General features: G+C 39.0%; 1 protein-coding gene across 1 annotated transcript in view; it reads left to right on the top strand.

Moving 5' to 3' along the window:
- DNER (delta/notch like EGF repeat containing) overlaps positions 1-12239 on the top strand; it is a 115976-nt gene extending 103737 nt beyond the window's left edge. The window contains exons 12-13 of the mRNA XM_063408390.1: positions 5073-5319; positions 11155-12239. Coding sequence (XP_063264460.1) covers positions 5073-5319; positions 11155-11266 — 359 coding nt within the window. The 3' untranslated portion in view covers positions 11267-12239. The remainder of the gene's footprint in view (positions 1-5072; positions 5320-11154) is intronic.
- Positions 12240-13074: the final 835 nt, after the last annotated feature.

The following is a 13074-nucleotide window of genomic DNA, read 5'->3' as shown; positions in this document are numbered from 1 at the left end:
ATCATGGTAAATTAATTTTATTTTTTGCCATAGCATTTCAAAAGTGGTCCTGAAAGTGAAAAACTTCTGTCTCTGGGAACCCTACTTGGAGATGTGTTGGACTAGATTGTCAGAGAGCTGTCTCAGAGCTGGGTGCTCAGTTTGCCTTTTAATTGTGCTCCTGTTTCACAGCCTCCCTGCACACTTTGGGTCAAGTGTGTTCTGTAGCAGTGCAAGCACTGTCCTAATGGGTTTGTACTGACTTCTGAGCACCTGCATCTCTAGTGATGTTTCAGCAGAACAGCTGGAATTTGCTTACCTAAGGAACCTGGTTCTGTGTAATTGTGCTGCAATTTGTGTGCAGGCATTTACCAACTTTTTCAGGAATAACTTTTCCAGCCATAGGCTGATTTCCACCTAATTTGTTAGAAAGAAGGGCTCCAAGACAAAACATTTCCAAGGCATTCAGTAAGACTTAAGAGAGGTTCCACTGTAAGGGATAGGTTCAGAGAGATGCCTCACTGTAAGGGCATTCTTATGGCACAGTGGAGAGTCGAGGAGAAGCAGAAAGTATGAAGCCCAATGGTGGAAGAGTTAAAATGGAAATTAGGCTTCATTAGTTCTGCAGTTCACAGACCTGCTTTGTATTTCCCTGATGTTCTGTTCTTGAGCTAGAGATGTTGTCTTTGCTAGAGAATTCAGCTGTGTATTTAATTGCTTGAATGCTTGGGTACTGTGGTCATAGATCCCTTTGAGTCAATACACAGATACACAGGTTTGTTAGCACAGTTAAAGTTGCAGGGATAGATGATAGATTAATAAAACAAACACAAAGAATGGATTAAAAAATATCTTCTATATCTCATTTGCACAAGGAGCATGCGACCCTTCTGTTTTTCACTCTCTTTTATTTAAACTTTACCTAAACATATCGACTGCTTTTTTCAGATTGATTCTACTCTCGATGTCCTTGATGTTAGTCCTTACTTTAACCCAGTACATTGAGTTTCAGAGCTTTCTAGTGTAAGCAAAGACTGCAGAACACCACTGCCAGCTAGCCCAGAGATGGTGGCAGCCCTGCCTTTTTTGTTGTCTCTGTGAATGGCTCACACACCTCCCTGGGTGGTGCAGAGCCAGCAGACACTGGGAGCACAACACTGTGTGCTGTCTGTGTGCCACATGGCTGGAGCTAAAATATGCTCAGATGAGCTTTTCCTGACAAGGCTGATGTTGGTGACACCTGCAATATGCATGTCCAGGTTGATCAGCAAGGCAGTGTAATTCTGCCTGCCTTTGCTATTAAGTAGTTGGCTGACAGAGAGATGGGTTTAGTTCTTGGAGAAAGCAACAATCATCCTGGAAACGCATTTCCTGGAGTCCCTTGATGAAGTAACAATTACCTTTCTGTTATGTTATGGAATGCCAAAGGGAAATGAAGGCTTGCATGCTTTCTGAGCCTGCAGATGTGCTCCAGGAATTCAGCGGTACACGTTCTGCAGTGCTCTGGCTGTCGTGCTCTTGTCACTCAGAGTTTGGCTGTTTGCACCACAGATACACAGCTAAGTGCATGGAAACATATAGAAAAAGGAGAGAAGCAGAAGAGAGGGTGGAAGGAGCCTCTCCTGCTGTCCAGCTACTCAGTTATTTCTTCTTTCCCCTGTTTGAGGGGATGCAAGTTCTTTTATCTCGTGACTGCCATTGACAGAAAGCAGGGAACTACCTGAATGTTAACTGGCATTAGTGGCACCCAAGGCTGATTCTCAACCAGAAATACTCAACCTTGCCTTGTTCATGGCAATTATTTTCAACTGAAGGTGTTGAAATTACTGAGTTTTTTATCCAACACATGGCAATAGCTAATGGAGTTGAAGTGTAAAATAATAGAAAAGATATAAAAATACAGTGTAAAAAATTCTGGTTCGGACTGGTCTTGAGTGAAAACAGGAAAAAAATCTTATAGCCACAAAAAGACACATTTTAAAGAACAAATACATTTAAAATTTGAGGGTTACCACTCTTTTTTCCAATAACCTTCATTTCAGCAAATGTCTGATATTTCGTTGTATAAAAGTCACTTTGCCACATCATCAAGGTAAAAGTGTGTGCTGTTATGTTATGCTACCCCAAACCAGATAACCATGGACATGCAGCCTCTCTAACCAGTGCAGTACCTTATGTGCAAAGCTGGGGAATCTTTCCTAAAGAACTCACATTTTAACATGTATGTAAAGGATTATGCAAACAAAGAGGGGTTGAGTTTTGAAGAAATCACTTTGCAGAAAGAATTTAAAAGTATTTGATATGCAGATTTTTCTTCTACAGGTCCATGTAGCCATGTGAAGATGTTTGTAACTCACTGTTTTTCCCTGAGCTGTGAATTAACAATCTGATGGAAACTTAATTCTAATCATTTCTAGAAAGGCCATATCCAGCTCTTTTACAAACAAGTGCAGCACCTCTGAACTCACTGGAGTTGTGACAATGGTGCAGTGGATTTCTTTGAACTCTAAAGTTTGAGTCTATTAGTTAATGTGTTTCTGTTCATCTTTGCAGTTCTCTTTGCCATATTTATTATATTCTTCCAGCAGTTTGTACACAATGGTTAATATTATGATAGAAATTAAATTTAAACATTGCATACTGACTTTGTATTGGATCATCCCTCTGAATGCTACAAAAAGACTCAGAGTCAGGTTTATCAAGAAACTGGTGCTTGGGTGTCATTTGACTAAACAGATCACATTTTACCCTTTGTGATTTTCTGTTACTGGCCGTGAAGGAGGCTGTTGGTACTTAATCTTTTTTGTAGAACCACCCTATTTATAGTTCCCCACTTTTCACCAGCTGGTTAAATGCTTGAAGTGACTACCCTAACAGGATTTCAGGGTTATCTCCTTGTCAGACTGTTCTTTTTAATTTCCAAGTGCTGTATATACAACAAATGAGACAAGATGTATGTTGCCTGGATGAATCGTGATATTTTAATATCATCTTATGGTGCTTATCAGTACTAGCAATTCCAATTAAATAGGATCAAATTGGTCTTAATTATAAAGAGGATATTCTTCCTTTCAACATGAAATGCATTTGCCTAAAAATTTAATGGAGCATTCACTGTAAAAATGCTTCCAAATGTCTCATATGAATTCTCTAATGCCTGCTGGTTATTTGTTAATATCATTACCTTTGCCACTTTTGTAATTATTAATGCAGTTACTGAGGTATGCTAAACCATGTGGTTACTTGAAAACTAACATTACGAAAAATTTCTAGTACAGACCATGGTGTGCATTGAAAGCTTATTCTTAATTAATTTTATGAACATTAATATAACAACTAATAACACTGTGATTTTGAGCTGTCATATGCAGTTTCTAATCTCTGGAGCATAAGCTGTTAATCTTTATATTTTGATCCAGTGAGGAAAAAGGGAAGAAATTTTTTCTCATCTTTGTCCTCCAGAGATGGAAGACATGGAATCTAAATCAGAAGTGTCTTGCCATATATCTGCACACATTAGATCTGAATTCAGCCTAGTCTGACAGCCTGACAGAAACCACTGCGTGTGACAAATGTGCTGCAGAACAGAAATAGAAGCCCATCCCAAAGTGCACAGAGCACAGCTGTATTCCCTCCCTCATATCCTGACTGGGCAAACTGCAGGAACAGCGCTTTAGGAACATGAAATCACTGAATAATTCGGGCTGATCAAACTTTACTGACCTCTGAAGAAGATGAGGGACACAAACAGCCAGTCCTTACTCAGCTCACATTTGTGGGCAATGTCTGAGCACCCCCCAGCTGGGAGGTGCTCCAGGACAACCTTCACTATTGTGACAATGAGCAGCCATTTCTCCACACTCTGCCCAGCTGAATCCCACATGCTACAGCTTCGGGCTTGCTCACCACCTCCCTCCAAAACGGATTTCTTTTTTTCCTTGTACATTCCCTGTATTTCTACTGTAGATCGTGATGTTATCCACAGATATCACTAAAATGGAGATTTCAGCTCAGGTGCTTGAATTATCTGCCATCATCAGCATCCTTGAGAGGTGGCTTCTGAGAATATCTTAACCTCCCAAAGCATATGCTTGCAAGCCCTGCTCCCAGACTGCTTGTGATTGAGTAAAGGGAGTTTCTAAATCAGTGCAAAGCAGAAGTACATTTGAAAAAGGAACAGGCACCTACTGGAAATAGCTTTTGCAGAGTGCTACATTTCTGTAGTCAGGATGATTCAAGTCTGTTCCTGTTTTGAAATAATATGACACCATAGGCTTAAAAGACTGCCGAAAATGAACCCTGGAGGGAAGTACAGGTTAATTTGAAATATTCTGACCCATGCTAGAGAGAAACAGATCTGGAGATATAGACAACTGATAGAAAATCTGCTTGGCATAGATATATTTTGGGGATCAAGAATATTTATACAGAAGATCTGGAATACATAAATACAAGAAGCCTCTTCCACATTGGCTTTACTTTAAGGTCTGTTTTGAGAATCTCGGGGAAATTACGCTTAGGGAAAGACTCCAGTGGGCTCTCTGCTGTAGGACCTTATGAGGTGTCCTTTTTGTCCTTGAAATGCTGAAGTCTCTGCAGTCTGGTGGAGATAGGCCTAAGAAAGTCTGTGTTTCAGATTAAAAACCAAGTGTGTTTAGTGCATGTTAAACAACACATTTTAGTGGAAGGCTTCACTGTTAGAACAAACTGCACAGAGGACTGATTGGTTCCTAGAAGCTTTTGCATAAAACTTGCCTGCCTTTAGAGTGCCTGTCCTACAAAATAACGTAATGCAAGAATAACTCGATGATTTTCTCTTGGGTTATACAGGGGATCAAATTAGGTAGGTCTTCCTAGATGACCTTAAAAATCAACAGAAAAAAGTGGGTGAAGGTTTCAACATAGTGCTGTTCAAATTTGTAGCATGTTAGGCCTGATGGTGTATTGGTAACAGAGCCTGGGAAAGTTCAAACTACCTGTCTCCATAGCTTCAAATGTCAGAAATATTGAAAATTAATGTAATAAAGTAGTTCTTTTCAGCAGGATGGAAATAAATCATTAATTAATGATAACCTTTTATTTCTTCTTGGCAGATCTGCAGTGGAAGTCTGGGCACATGGCAGAGAGCCTAACGAATATGCCCCGTCACTCTCTCTACATCATCATCGGAGCGCTGTGCGTGGCCTTTGTGCTGATGCTGATCATCCTGATCGTGGGCATCTGCCGCATCAGCCGCATCGAGTACCAGGGCTCCTCCAGGCCAGCCTACGAGGAGTTCTACAACTGCAGGAGCATCGACAGTGAATTCAGCAGCGCCATCGCCTCCATCCGGCACGCCAGGTTTGTGCTGGGGCCGTGGTGTCCCAGGGGTCTGTCCTGATGTGTCACTGCAGTCCATGCACAGGGCACCCAGGTGCTGTTGGCAGAGCAAACGGGCTGCTCAGCTGGGAGAACACCAGCACTGCCTACTGTCCTCAGCTGAAGTGTGACAATACAGCAAAACTCCCTGAAAACAGAGGTATTCTGACTTTATTAGGTGTAACTGGTGAAGTGGGACAGATGCAGAGTTCTTAGCCTGTCAGATCTTCTGTTAGGGATGTAAAGATTCTTAACTGCTACACACATGTAATTCAGATAGGAAAGGCACATTGATTTTTGTGACTAATTTACAAGATTATTCAGTGAGAATTTCTTCACATCACTCATTTTTGTGCTCCTATTTGCCTTTCTTACTTGCTTTCCTAGAGACAGTAATTTTTTACTTTGAAATTTAATGAAGCACTTGCAAGGCAGGGCACTGAGTGCCAGAATAATACAAAAGTAGAAGTGGAAGGGATTTAGGAGCTCAAGTGTAAGCCATGGCACTAATATGGCATTAAATATACCTAGCTCCCTGTCCTGGTTTAGGGCAAATTTGGGATTAAACTTCCAAAGGGGTCCCTCTAGAAAGCAGATTCAAGTGGCCCCTCCCCCAGCTGGTTCAGGAAAAGATTTCCTTGGAGAAAAGTGGAAAAAACCCTGTTTATTTATTTAACGAGCAAAGTATTCACAAGCATAATAAATGAATAATGTTAAACAATAAATCTCTCGCTGTTCTGAAGAGAAGGCAGATTCACACAGTGCTTGTCATGGGGCTCACTCAGTCCCTTACCAGCCCCTCTTGCACTGGAAAATGCCATCCTGGGCCCTGGCAGCCCACAGGGGTGAGCTCCTCGTGGTTTTCTGGTTTTCAGTCCAGAGCAGGCTGATGAGTTCCAAGAGAAAGAAAAGCCACAGTCCAGGGAACTTCCCTGCCTGAGCTGCTAAAAACGAACTAAAGCAAAGGAGAGCCTCTCCCACTGTCCCTGCTGCAGGCAGCGCTGTCTGTGGGAAGGATGCAGGCAGCAAGGGCAGCTTCTGCAAACAAACTGCACGCTGCTTTTTCTCCTCCTTTGCTCTCAGAACCAGGCCTAAAGGTGCAGAACTTAATGTCCACCATAAACAGAACAGACAACTGGGGATGCAAGCATCATAAAGTCACCCTAGGCCACTCCCTGCAAACAGTTGTGTTTAAAAACTTCCAGTGGGGTTGGGTAGATTTAGAAAGGGCTTTCCTAAAATCTAACCTGGATTTTCTTTGCTATTAATCTGGCTGCTTCTTTCTTACTGCTCTTCAGGCTGTCATGAAGGACAATTTATCACTGTTCATATCACTTGTGTATCAGGTGCTGAGCCCTCCCCCTCTTCTCTTTTATGATAAAAACAAACAAAGCAAAACAACTTTTCTGTTTCCTAGATTTAACTAACCCATTCTTTCAGTATCTCCTCCCAGATCATGTCAGCTTCTTTATTATCTTGGGACACACTCCAGATTGTCTTTTTGTCTTTCTCTTCTTTTTTTTTTTTTTTTTTTTTTTTTTTGAAGGGGGGTCCCTAAAGCTGGAAGTAGTCCTCTGCCTGAAGATATATGTGTATCAAATTAACTGAGTAATCACTACCTGCATCTTATTTGTGGCATTCCTGTTCATACATTTGAAAAGAAACTTGCTTGTTTTTTTCCTTTCTTTCTTTTTTTTTTTTCTGATGACAAATAACATACTTTTGTGACCTGTTAGACCTTTTCTGCATCCCAAGGTCCTCTGTGTCATTTTGCTTCCTAGGCAGTATGATTTCTGAGTTTGACATCTCTCTTAATAGGGTAGAACTTTCATTTTTGATGTTTCTTTTTCCCATTTCTTCAATTTGTCAAGACCACTTCAAATTCCAACAGAATATTCATATGTGTTACCATTAAAATGCTCTTAAAACAACTGAGGGAGACATGTCCCTGTGCACTGACATGGAGAAATACGTGCATATTGGTTGGTGATTGCTGGTAATTAATTTTCTGAAGTGAAGATGAAATAGGTTAAATTGTATCACTGCTGAAGTAATCAAAATTATCTGAAGCTGGTGGAGCATTCCCCCAGGCTCAGTTAATCACATCACAGCTTTGGGTAGTAGCTCTTCAAAGTGTTCCAACTTCAAAAAAGTTCTTAGACTGGGATAGATTAATGATGACTTTTCAAATCCATATTATGTAGTTAGAAATTACATTATTGTCCATCGAGGGTTTCCCTATCTTGTAAAAGGTATTTCTACTTAATGCAAATGAAAAGAAATGTTTTCATTCCAAATAATTTTCAGTGCCTCCAAGAATGTGATGCCATTTAAAAATCTAAGATAGAGCTGCCAAGTCAGGTAATTCATGGCGATTTATTGTGGAGATTGTTGTGCATAGTTTGTGTTCATAAAGATATAAACCACTGTTTTGGTAATTTCAATCCAGGAAAAGGAGCAAAACTTTTATAGTTATTTTTGCACAAATTTTAAACCTAAATATATAAAGGTCTGAATTTTCAGAATTGATGAATCTAAGAAATCTACTTTCAAATAACAGGAAGTTCAGCATTTTCTGAAAATAATTCCCTTTCACAGTTAGATACCAAAACTTGCTAGTAATTTTGGAAAATGGAGGCCAAGGGAAAAATTAGTAGATTTTCTTTAAAGGGAAGGTTTCTGGTAAAGTCAGCAGGTGTCTGGGGATGTGGATGCCTGTTGCATATTCAATAATTTATTTTAAAATTACTTTTTCATGTTTCTCAGCATATTTTTTCTAGATTTTATTTTAATAATTTGTTCTTTACTTATCAAGGTACTTGCTGTAAGACAAAACCAATGTGCTCGAGGATCATTACTAATAAATGTCTACTACTAGTGAAGGTTCCTAGGATTGGCAGATCAGAGCTAGGTAGTTTTCTGAGCAGATGAAGCACAGCTGTCTTCAGCATTCATTATGCAGACAGTAAAGAAATATTCCTTTAATGTTAAAATTTATACATTTTAAAGCTGGAGGAGAACAGTGTAATGAAATAGTTGACCACAGGCTATGGTAGCCATAAGATGTCATTGAAATGGAACCAAGATCTGTTATTGAAACAGAATTATTCACTTTAGAAAAGCATTCACACTGAGTTAATGAATTATCTGGTGACAGATGATGCTGCAGTTAGTTCTGTGATTGCCCAGATATCAGCAGCCTTCATGCACCACTTAGAGTGTAGTTTATTTAATTTTTATTTTCACGCGCTGATCTGTCCTGTCTCTGTGTTGGTTGAAGGGTCTGGTTCATCAGACTCTAAGTTCTCCTGTCACGTTCTCTGTGCTGCACGTTCTGCCCATTCCTGTGGAGTTGCTGTGTCAGACTGTGGTGTCCTAAGCTTTCTGAATCGGATCAGCATCAGCACACACTCATTTCTTACCATTTCCTGGCATACATCTCTGTCAGCTTTCTTTTTGTACAAGTGTGATCATGTGCACATGTGCTCTGGTGTCCACATCACCTACCAGTTGCTTAATATACATTCTCTGCCAGGGTTAATTTTCTGGGAACTCTAGGATTATAGCTCAATTATTTTAAGCAAGGCACAATACCACTTGCACACCTGACCTTTTGTCTGAATAATGCAGAGGAAATAAATCTTCTCATTCTACTCCTGTGGAAGCCAAAAGAATCCCTTACTCCTCTCAATACGCTTTATCCTTTTTTAACTTCTGGTCTCTCTCTTTTACTTCTCTTGTTTAAATTTTATTTGTGGACTCCTTTTGCCAGTTGCTGGTTTTGAGCAGAGTAGCATCATGTAGTTTCTTTATTCTGTTTCTGGGTAAATTCTGAACTTCTGCCTGTCCCACAGAAGTTAGGAGACACCATTTCCTCAGGGTTCAGCTGTCCAGTGTTCTCAAAAATCGACTTGAGTGGAGTTGTTGAGGTCAATAACTCTCTATAGTTAGCCATCTCTTGAAATCTTGTTCTAAGGAAGCAGAGGAGCAGGACTATTCCAAATGTGAAGAGGATTTGCAGTGTCTGTCTTACACACACACACACGGAGCTGCCTTTGCCAAGAATTGCTACAATGAATGTGCACCGTCCTTAGAATCGTCATGGAACCCTCAGTTTCTCTGGAGCTACACAGGTCTCTCCTGTTCAATGCTTCATTGCAAAATATATTTTCTGATTGTTATCTCACGTACTTTACTTTGTGATTATCATTGTGATGTGTATTGTTATCCACTGGTCAGCAAGTCTGATGTACACATTGGAACATCACCACCATCACCCATGGATGGACATGCCAAAGCTAAATGTTGAGCCTGAAGAACTTCCCCAGTGCTGCTGCTACATATTTACCAACCCAAGCACATAATTGTTCACTGGATGGCAATGAAGCTGATGTTAAAATGATTGTCCATCGTGTGCCTCCAGTCTTTTTCCACACTCAGTGCTTCCCAGGATTGAGATGTCCCCACATAGTGTATACTCTTTGTTAGAAGAATATCATGTTTGGTTGCCCTGGAAAAAAAATCTTTATTCACTTGTTTGTGTGTGCTTTTGTTGAAAGCAGGCATTTAATTGATCAGTTACAGTCTGTAGCAGGAACTTGCATCTTTTCACTATTGATTAGCCCTTGAATCATTGCCTCTTGCAGATTATATTGATAATTGCTTTGTGTGTTCCTTTGTCATCAATTAGATAGCATAGCACTGCTGTGCAGTCCCCACAGATACACAGCCAGAGTTCCCATTTAACACTTCTGTCTTTAACATAAACCTCTGAGGTTGGTGATAACTCTGTTTGCTGCTTTGGGCAGTGACTGACTTCTGAGCCACCTGATCAAAGCAATGTGGTTGAGCAGCTCGGTGGCTCAACCAGACCATAAACAACTTGCACATGTGCTGTGCTCTTTTTCCAGCCTTTTCTGATTAGGGGCACATGTCAACCCTGACCTAAAGGAGAAAAGAGATTTTGTCCTGCTTCACTGTGCGCAACAAGCCATGTGCTCTCTACTGTCAGAATCTCTGAGAATGTTCACCATCATTTCTATCTCTGCAAAGCTCTATTTCCTTTAAACCCTTAAGAATGATGGTGAAAAAGGGGGATTCAGTATTCAGTGCTGCCTCTGATTTAGGAAGATGACATGGCTTGATTGCTTCATTCAGTTCTTGAAATTTTATCTCATTCGTAGAAAATCAGGTTTATCCATCATGATGGGGATGAGCAAATGTGACCTGTCTGTATAAATAACCTATAGAAGAAGGCAGACATTTATGCATGGGAATGAATCTAGTATAGCCTTATGGACAGCTGAAGTACTTAGAAAAATGAAATTCTCACCATATATATATATCATAATGCTTTCAGCCATTTAAGTTTTGTCTGCAATTCTGAATCACTGAAAACAGGCAAGAATGAAACTGGAAACCATGAACCTGCATAAAAGTCTTGGAACTAAATAAGTTAATTTTGGTTTGGGCTAAATATTATCCTCAAAATCTGAATTTCTGGATTTCACTTTCCAGTGTGCACCATGTAAATTAATACGGGTTTAATACAGTAAATAAGTGCATAAAAATCCTCAGTATGGATGACTACGTAAATAATTCTGGTTCTGTGTTTTCTGTACTGTTTTCTCTGTATCAGGTCAATAAGAAAAAAATACTTGACTATTTTTGCCTCATTTTCCTATGATTTCTTTTCTTATATAGAGTTTGTCTAAGCTCTCTGACTTTGTTTCTAATCACAGGCCATAACTCACTGCATTGTTGCTTTGAACTTACTCATATTTCTGTTTGTCACCAAAAGTTTTCTTTTATTTCCAGGTTTGGCAAGAAATCTCGACCTGCAATGTATGATGCAACCCCCATTGCTTATGAAGATTACAGCCCAGATGACAAACCTTTGGTTACACTGATTAAGACAAAAGATTTGTAATCTAGTGTATCTTTTTTGGATTATTTTTCAAAAGGATGGGCTACTAACCTAATTTAAATATTTTTAAGAAGAAAGCGTAAGTAATTCAAACCATTAGATGCTTCAGAATTTTCTGTAGAATATTTAAGAACCAATTTTCTGCAGCTTTTAGTTTGGAAAAATATTTTAAAACAGAATTTGTGAACTTCATGATTTACATTTTAATGTACCTTGAGCTCTATAAACTATAAGCTTATGATAGTGTGTGCTTTTTTCTTGGTAGACACTATTACTAAACCCAGATGAGTTTCTTGTGGTTGTTACAGAACAGAAAACAATAATTAATGAGGAGTTCTTTATGAAATGTCAGTGCCAGCTTTCTCAGTAGAGGTAGGAAAAATGTGAAGCATAATATGATATATAATATATCCATTAATTAAAAAAGTCTAAAATGTTTGTGTTGTGAAAAAGAAACTAGTAAAAATTATTATTCCTAATCTGAATGAATTAGCTTTTGCCTTATTCCATGCATGGATAGATAACCTATTCCTCCATTATTTCCTGAAATTGCTAAAACATACTCTTGAGTTGATGTTTGACATTTTTGTAATAGTTATTCAGGCTAGGCCTTGTATAATAATTAAAGTGCCTCTTGAGGCAAAGTAAGGGCATGATCCTCTAAACACTGAAATCAATGACAAAACTTCCATTGGCTTCACTGGATATGGGATTGGATCCTACAATTGGACTGAATCTATATTTTTCTTTAAAGGTTAAAGTTTTTTATATTGTGAGTAAACTAAGCATATGGTTTGAGTTGTTTGTTTCCTAAAGGTTGTTGATGTACAGTATTGTTTCATGAAATATTGTGTATTTCTCATAGTGCTTCTTATTTAGGATCAGTATGGGGTTTTTGTGGCTGTATTTGATCGCTTATGGGCGTCTTAAATTCTTGCTTATTTCAGAAAATACTGAATAAAAGTTAACCAGTGAAGATTGCAGCTGTTTCTTTGTTTTTCTTCATGTCAAACTGAAGTGTTTTCTATAAATTTGAGAAGACATGAGCACTATAAATAATGCCAAAAGATGATATTCCAGCTGTTAATCTGGAAAGGGAAAAACGGTTTGTATTATCCAGGTAATCTCTCAAAAGTGAGATAAATGCAGCTCCAGAGTAAAGGCCCAGTCCTGGATGGTGGATGTGGAGATTAGTAACACCATTCTGTGTCTGAATTACAGAAATGACAAATGCTCCTCAGAAATCCAGAGTACCTGTCCTGTATCTGCTGCCATTGGCTTCCAACAATGGGGGTCTAAAACAATAGTTATTAAAAAGAGGACTGAGGAGTTCAGATCCAAGTTTAAACTAGTGTCATTCTTCAGACATGGTTTTCTGTGACAAAGATTATAAATTTGCATCTGGAGGCCATCAGAAGATGTTATTTTATTGGTGCAGTTTTTTGCTGTACCAACATATTGAAACTTTTGTTTACTGTGACTTCTTGGACTGTTTTGAAAACCTTTAAGAAAGAAAAATCAAGAGCAGGCTATACCCTATATCATTTTTGGTAACTTGAGCAGAAAATGGGCACTGTTGGAGTAATTGATTTGTTAATCAAAGGAAGGGAAATACTCATTCTTCAGAACTTTTGGCCTTTTCAGTCCATAAAATATTGGCTTGCAAATCTATATAAAGTAGGGAAACAAGCAATTCTGTTGTTCTAGGGAACATACATATTCATGGTCCATATTTTACAAGAGAGATGTTGCAATGAGCAGCAGCCTTCCTGCATATAAATCACACCTTGGTAGTGATTCTTGACCAACCT

Source organism: Prinia subflava, chromosome 11, assembly GCF_021018805.1.
Source record: "Prinia subflava isolate CZ2003 ecotype Zambia chromosome 11, Cam_Psub_1.2, whole genome shotgun sequence".
Lineage (NCBI taxonomy): Eukaryota > Metazoa > Chordata > Aves > Passeriformes > Cisticolidae > Prinia > Prinia subflava.
The sequence above is the reverse complement of the archived record's forward strand: the minus strand, read 5'-3'. Positions and strand labels throughout refer to the sequence as shown.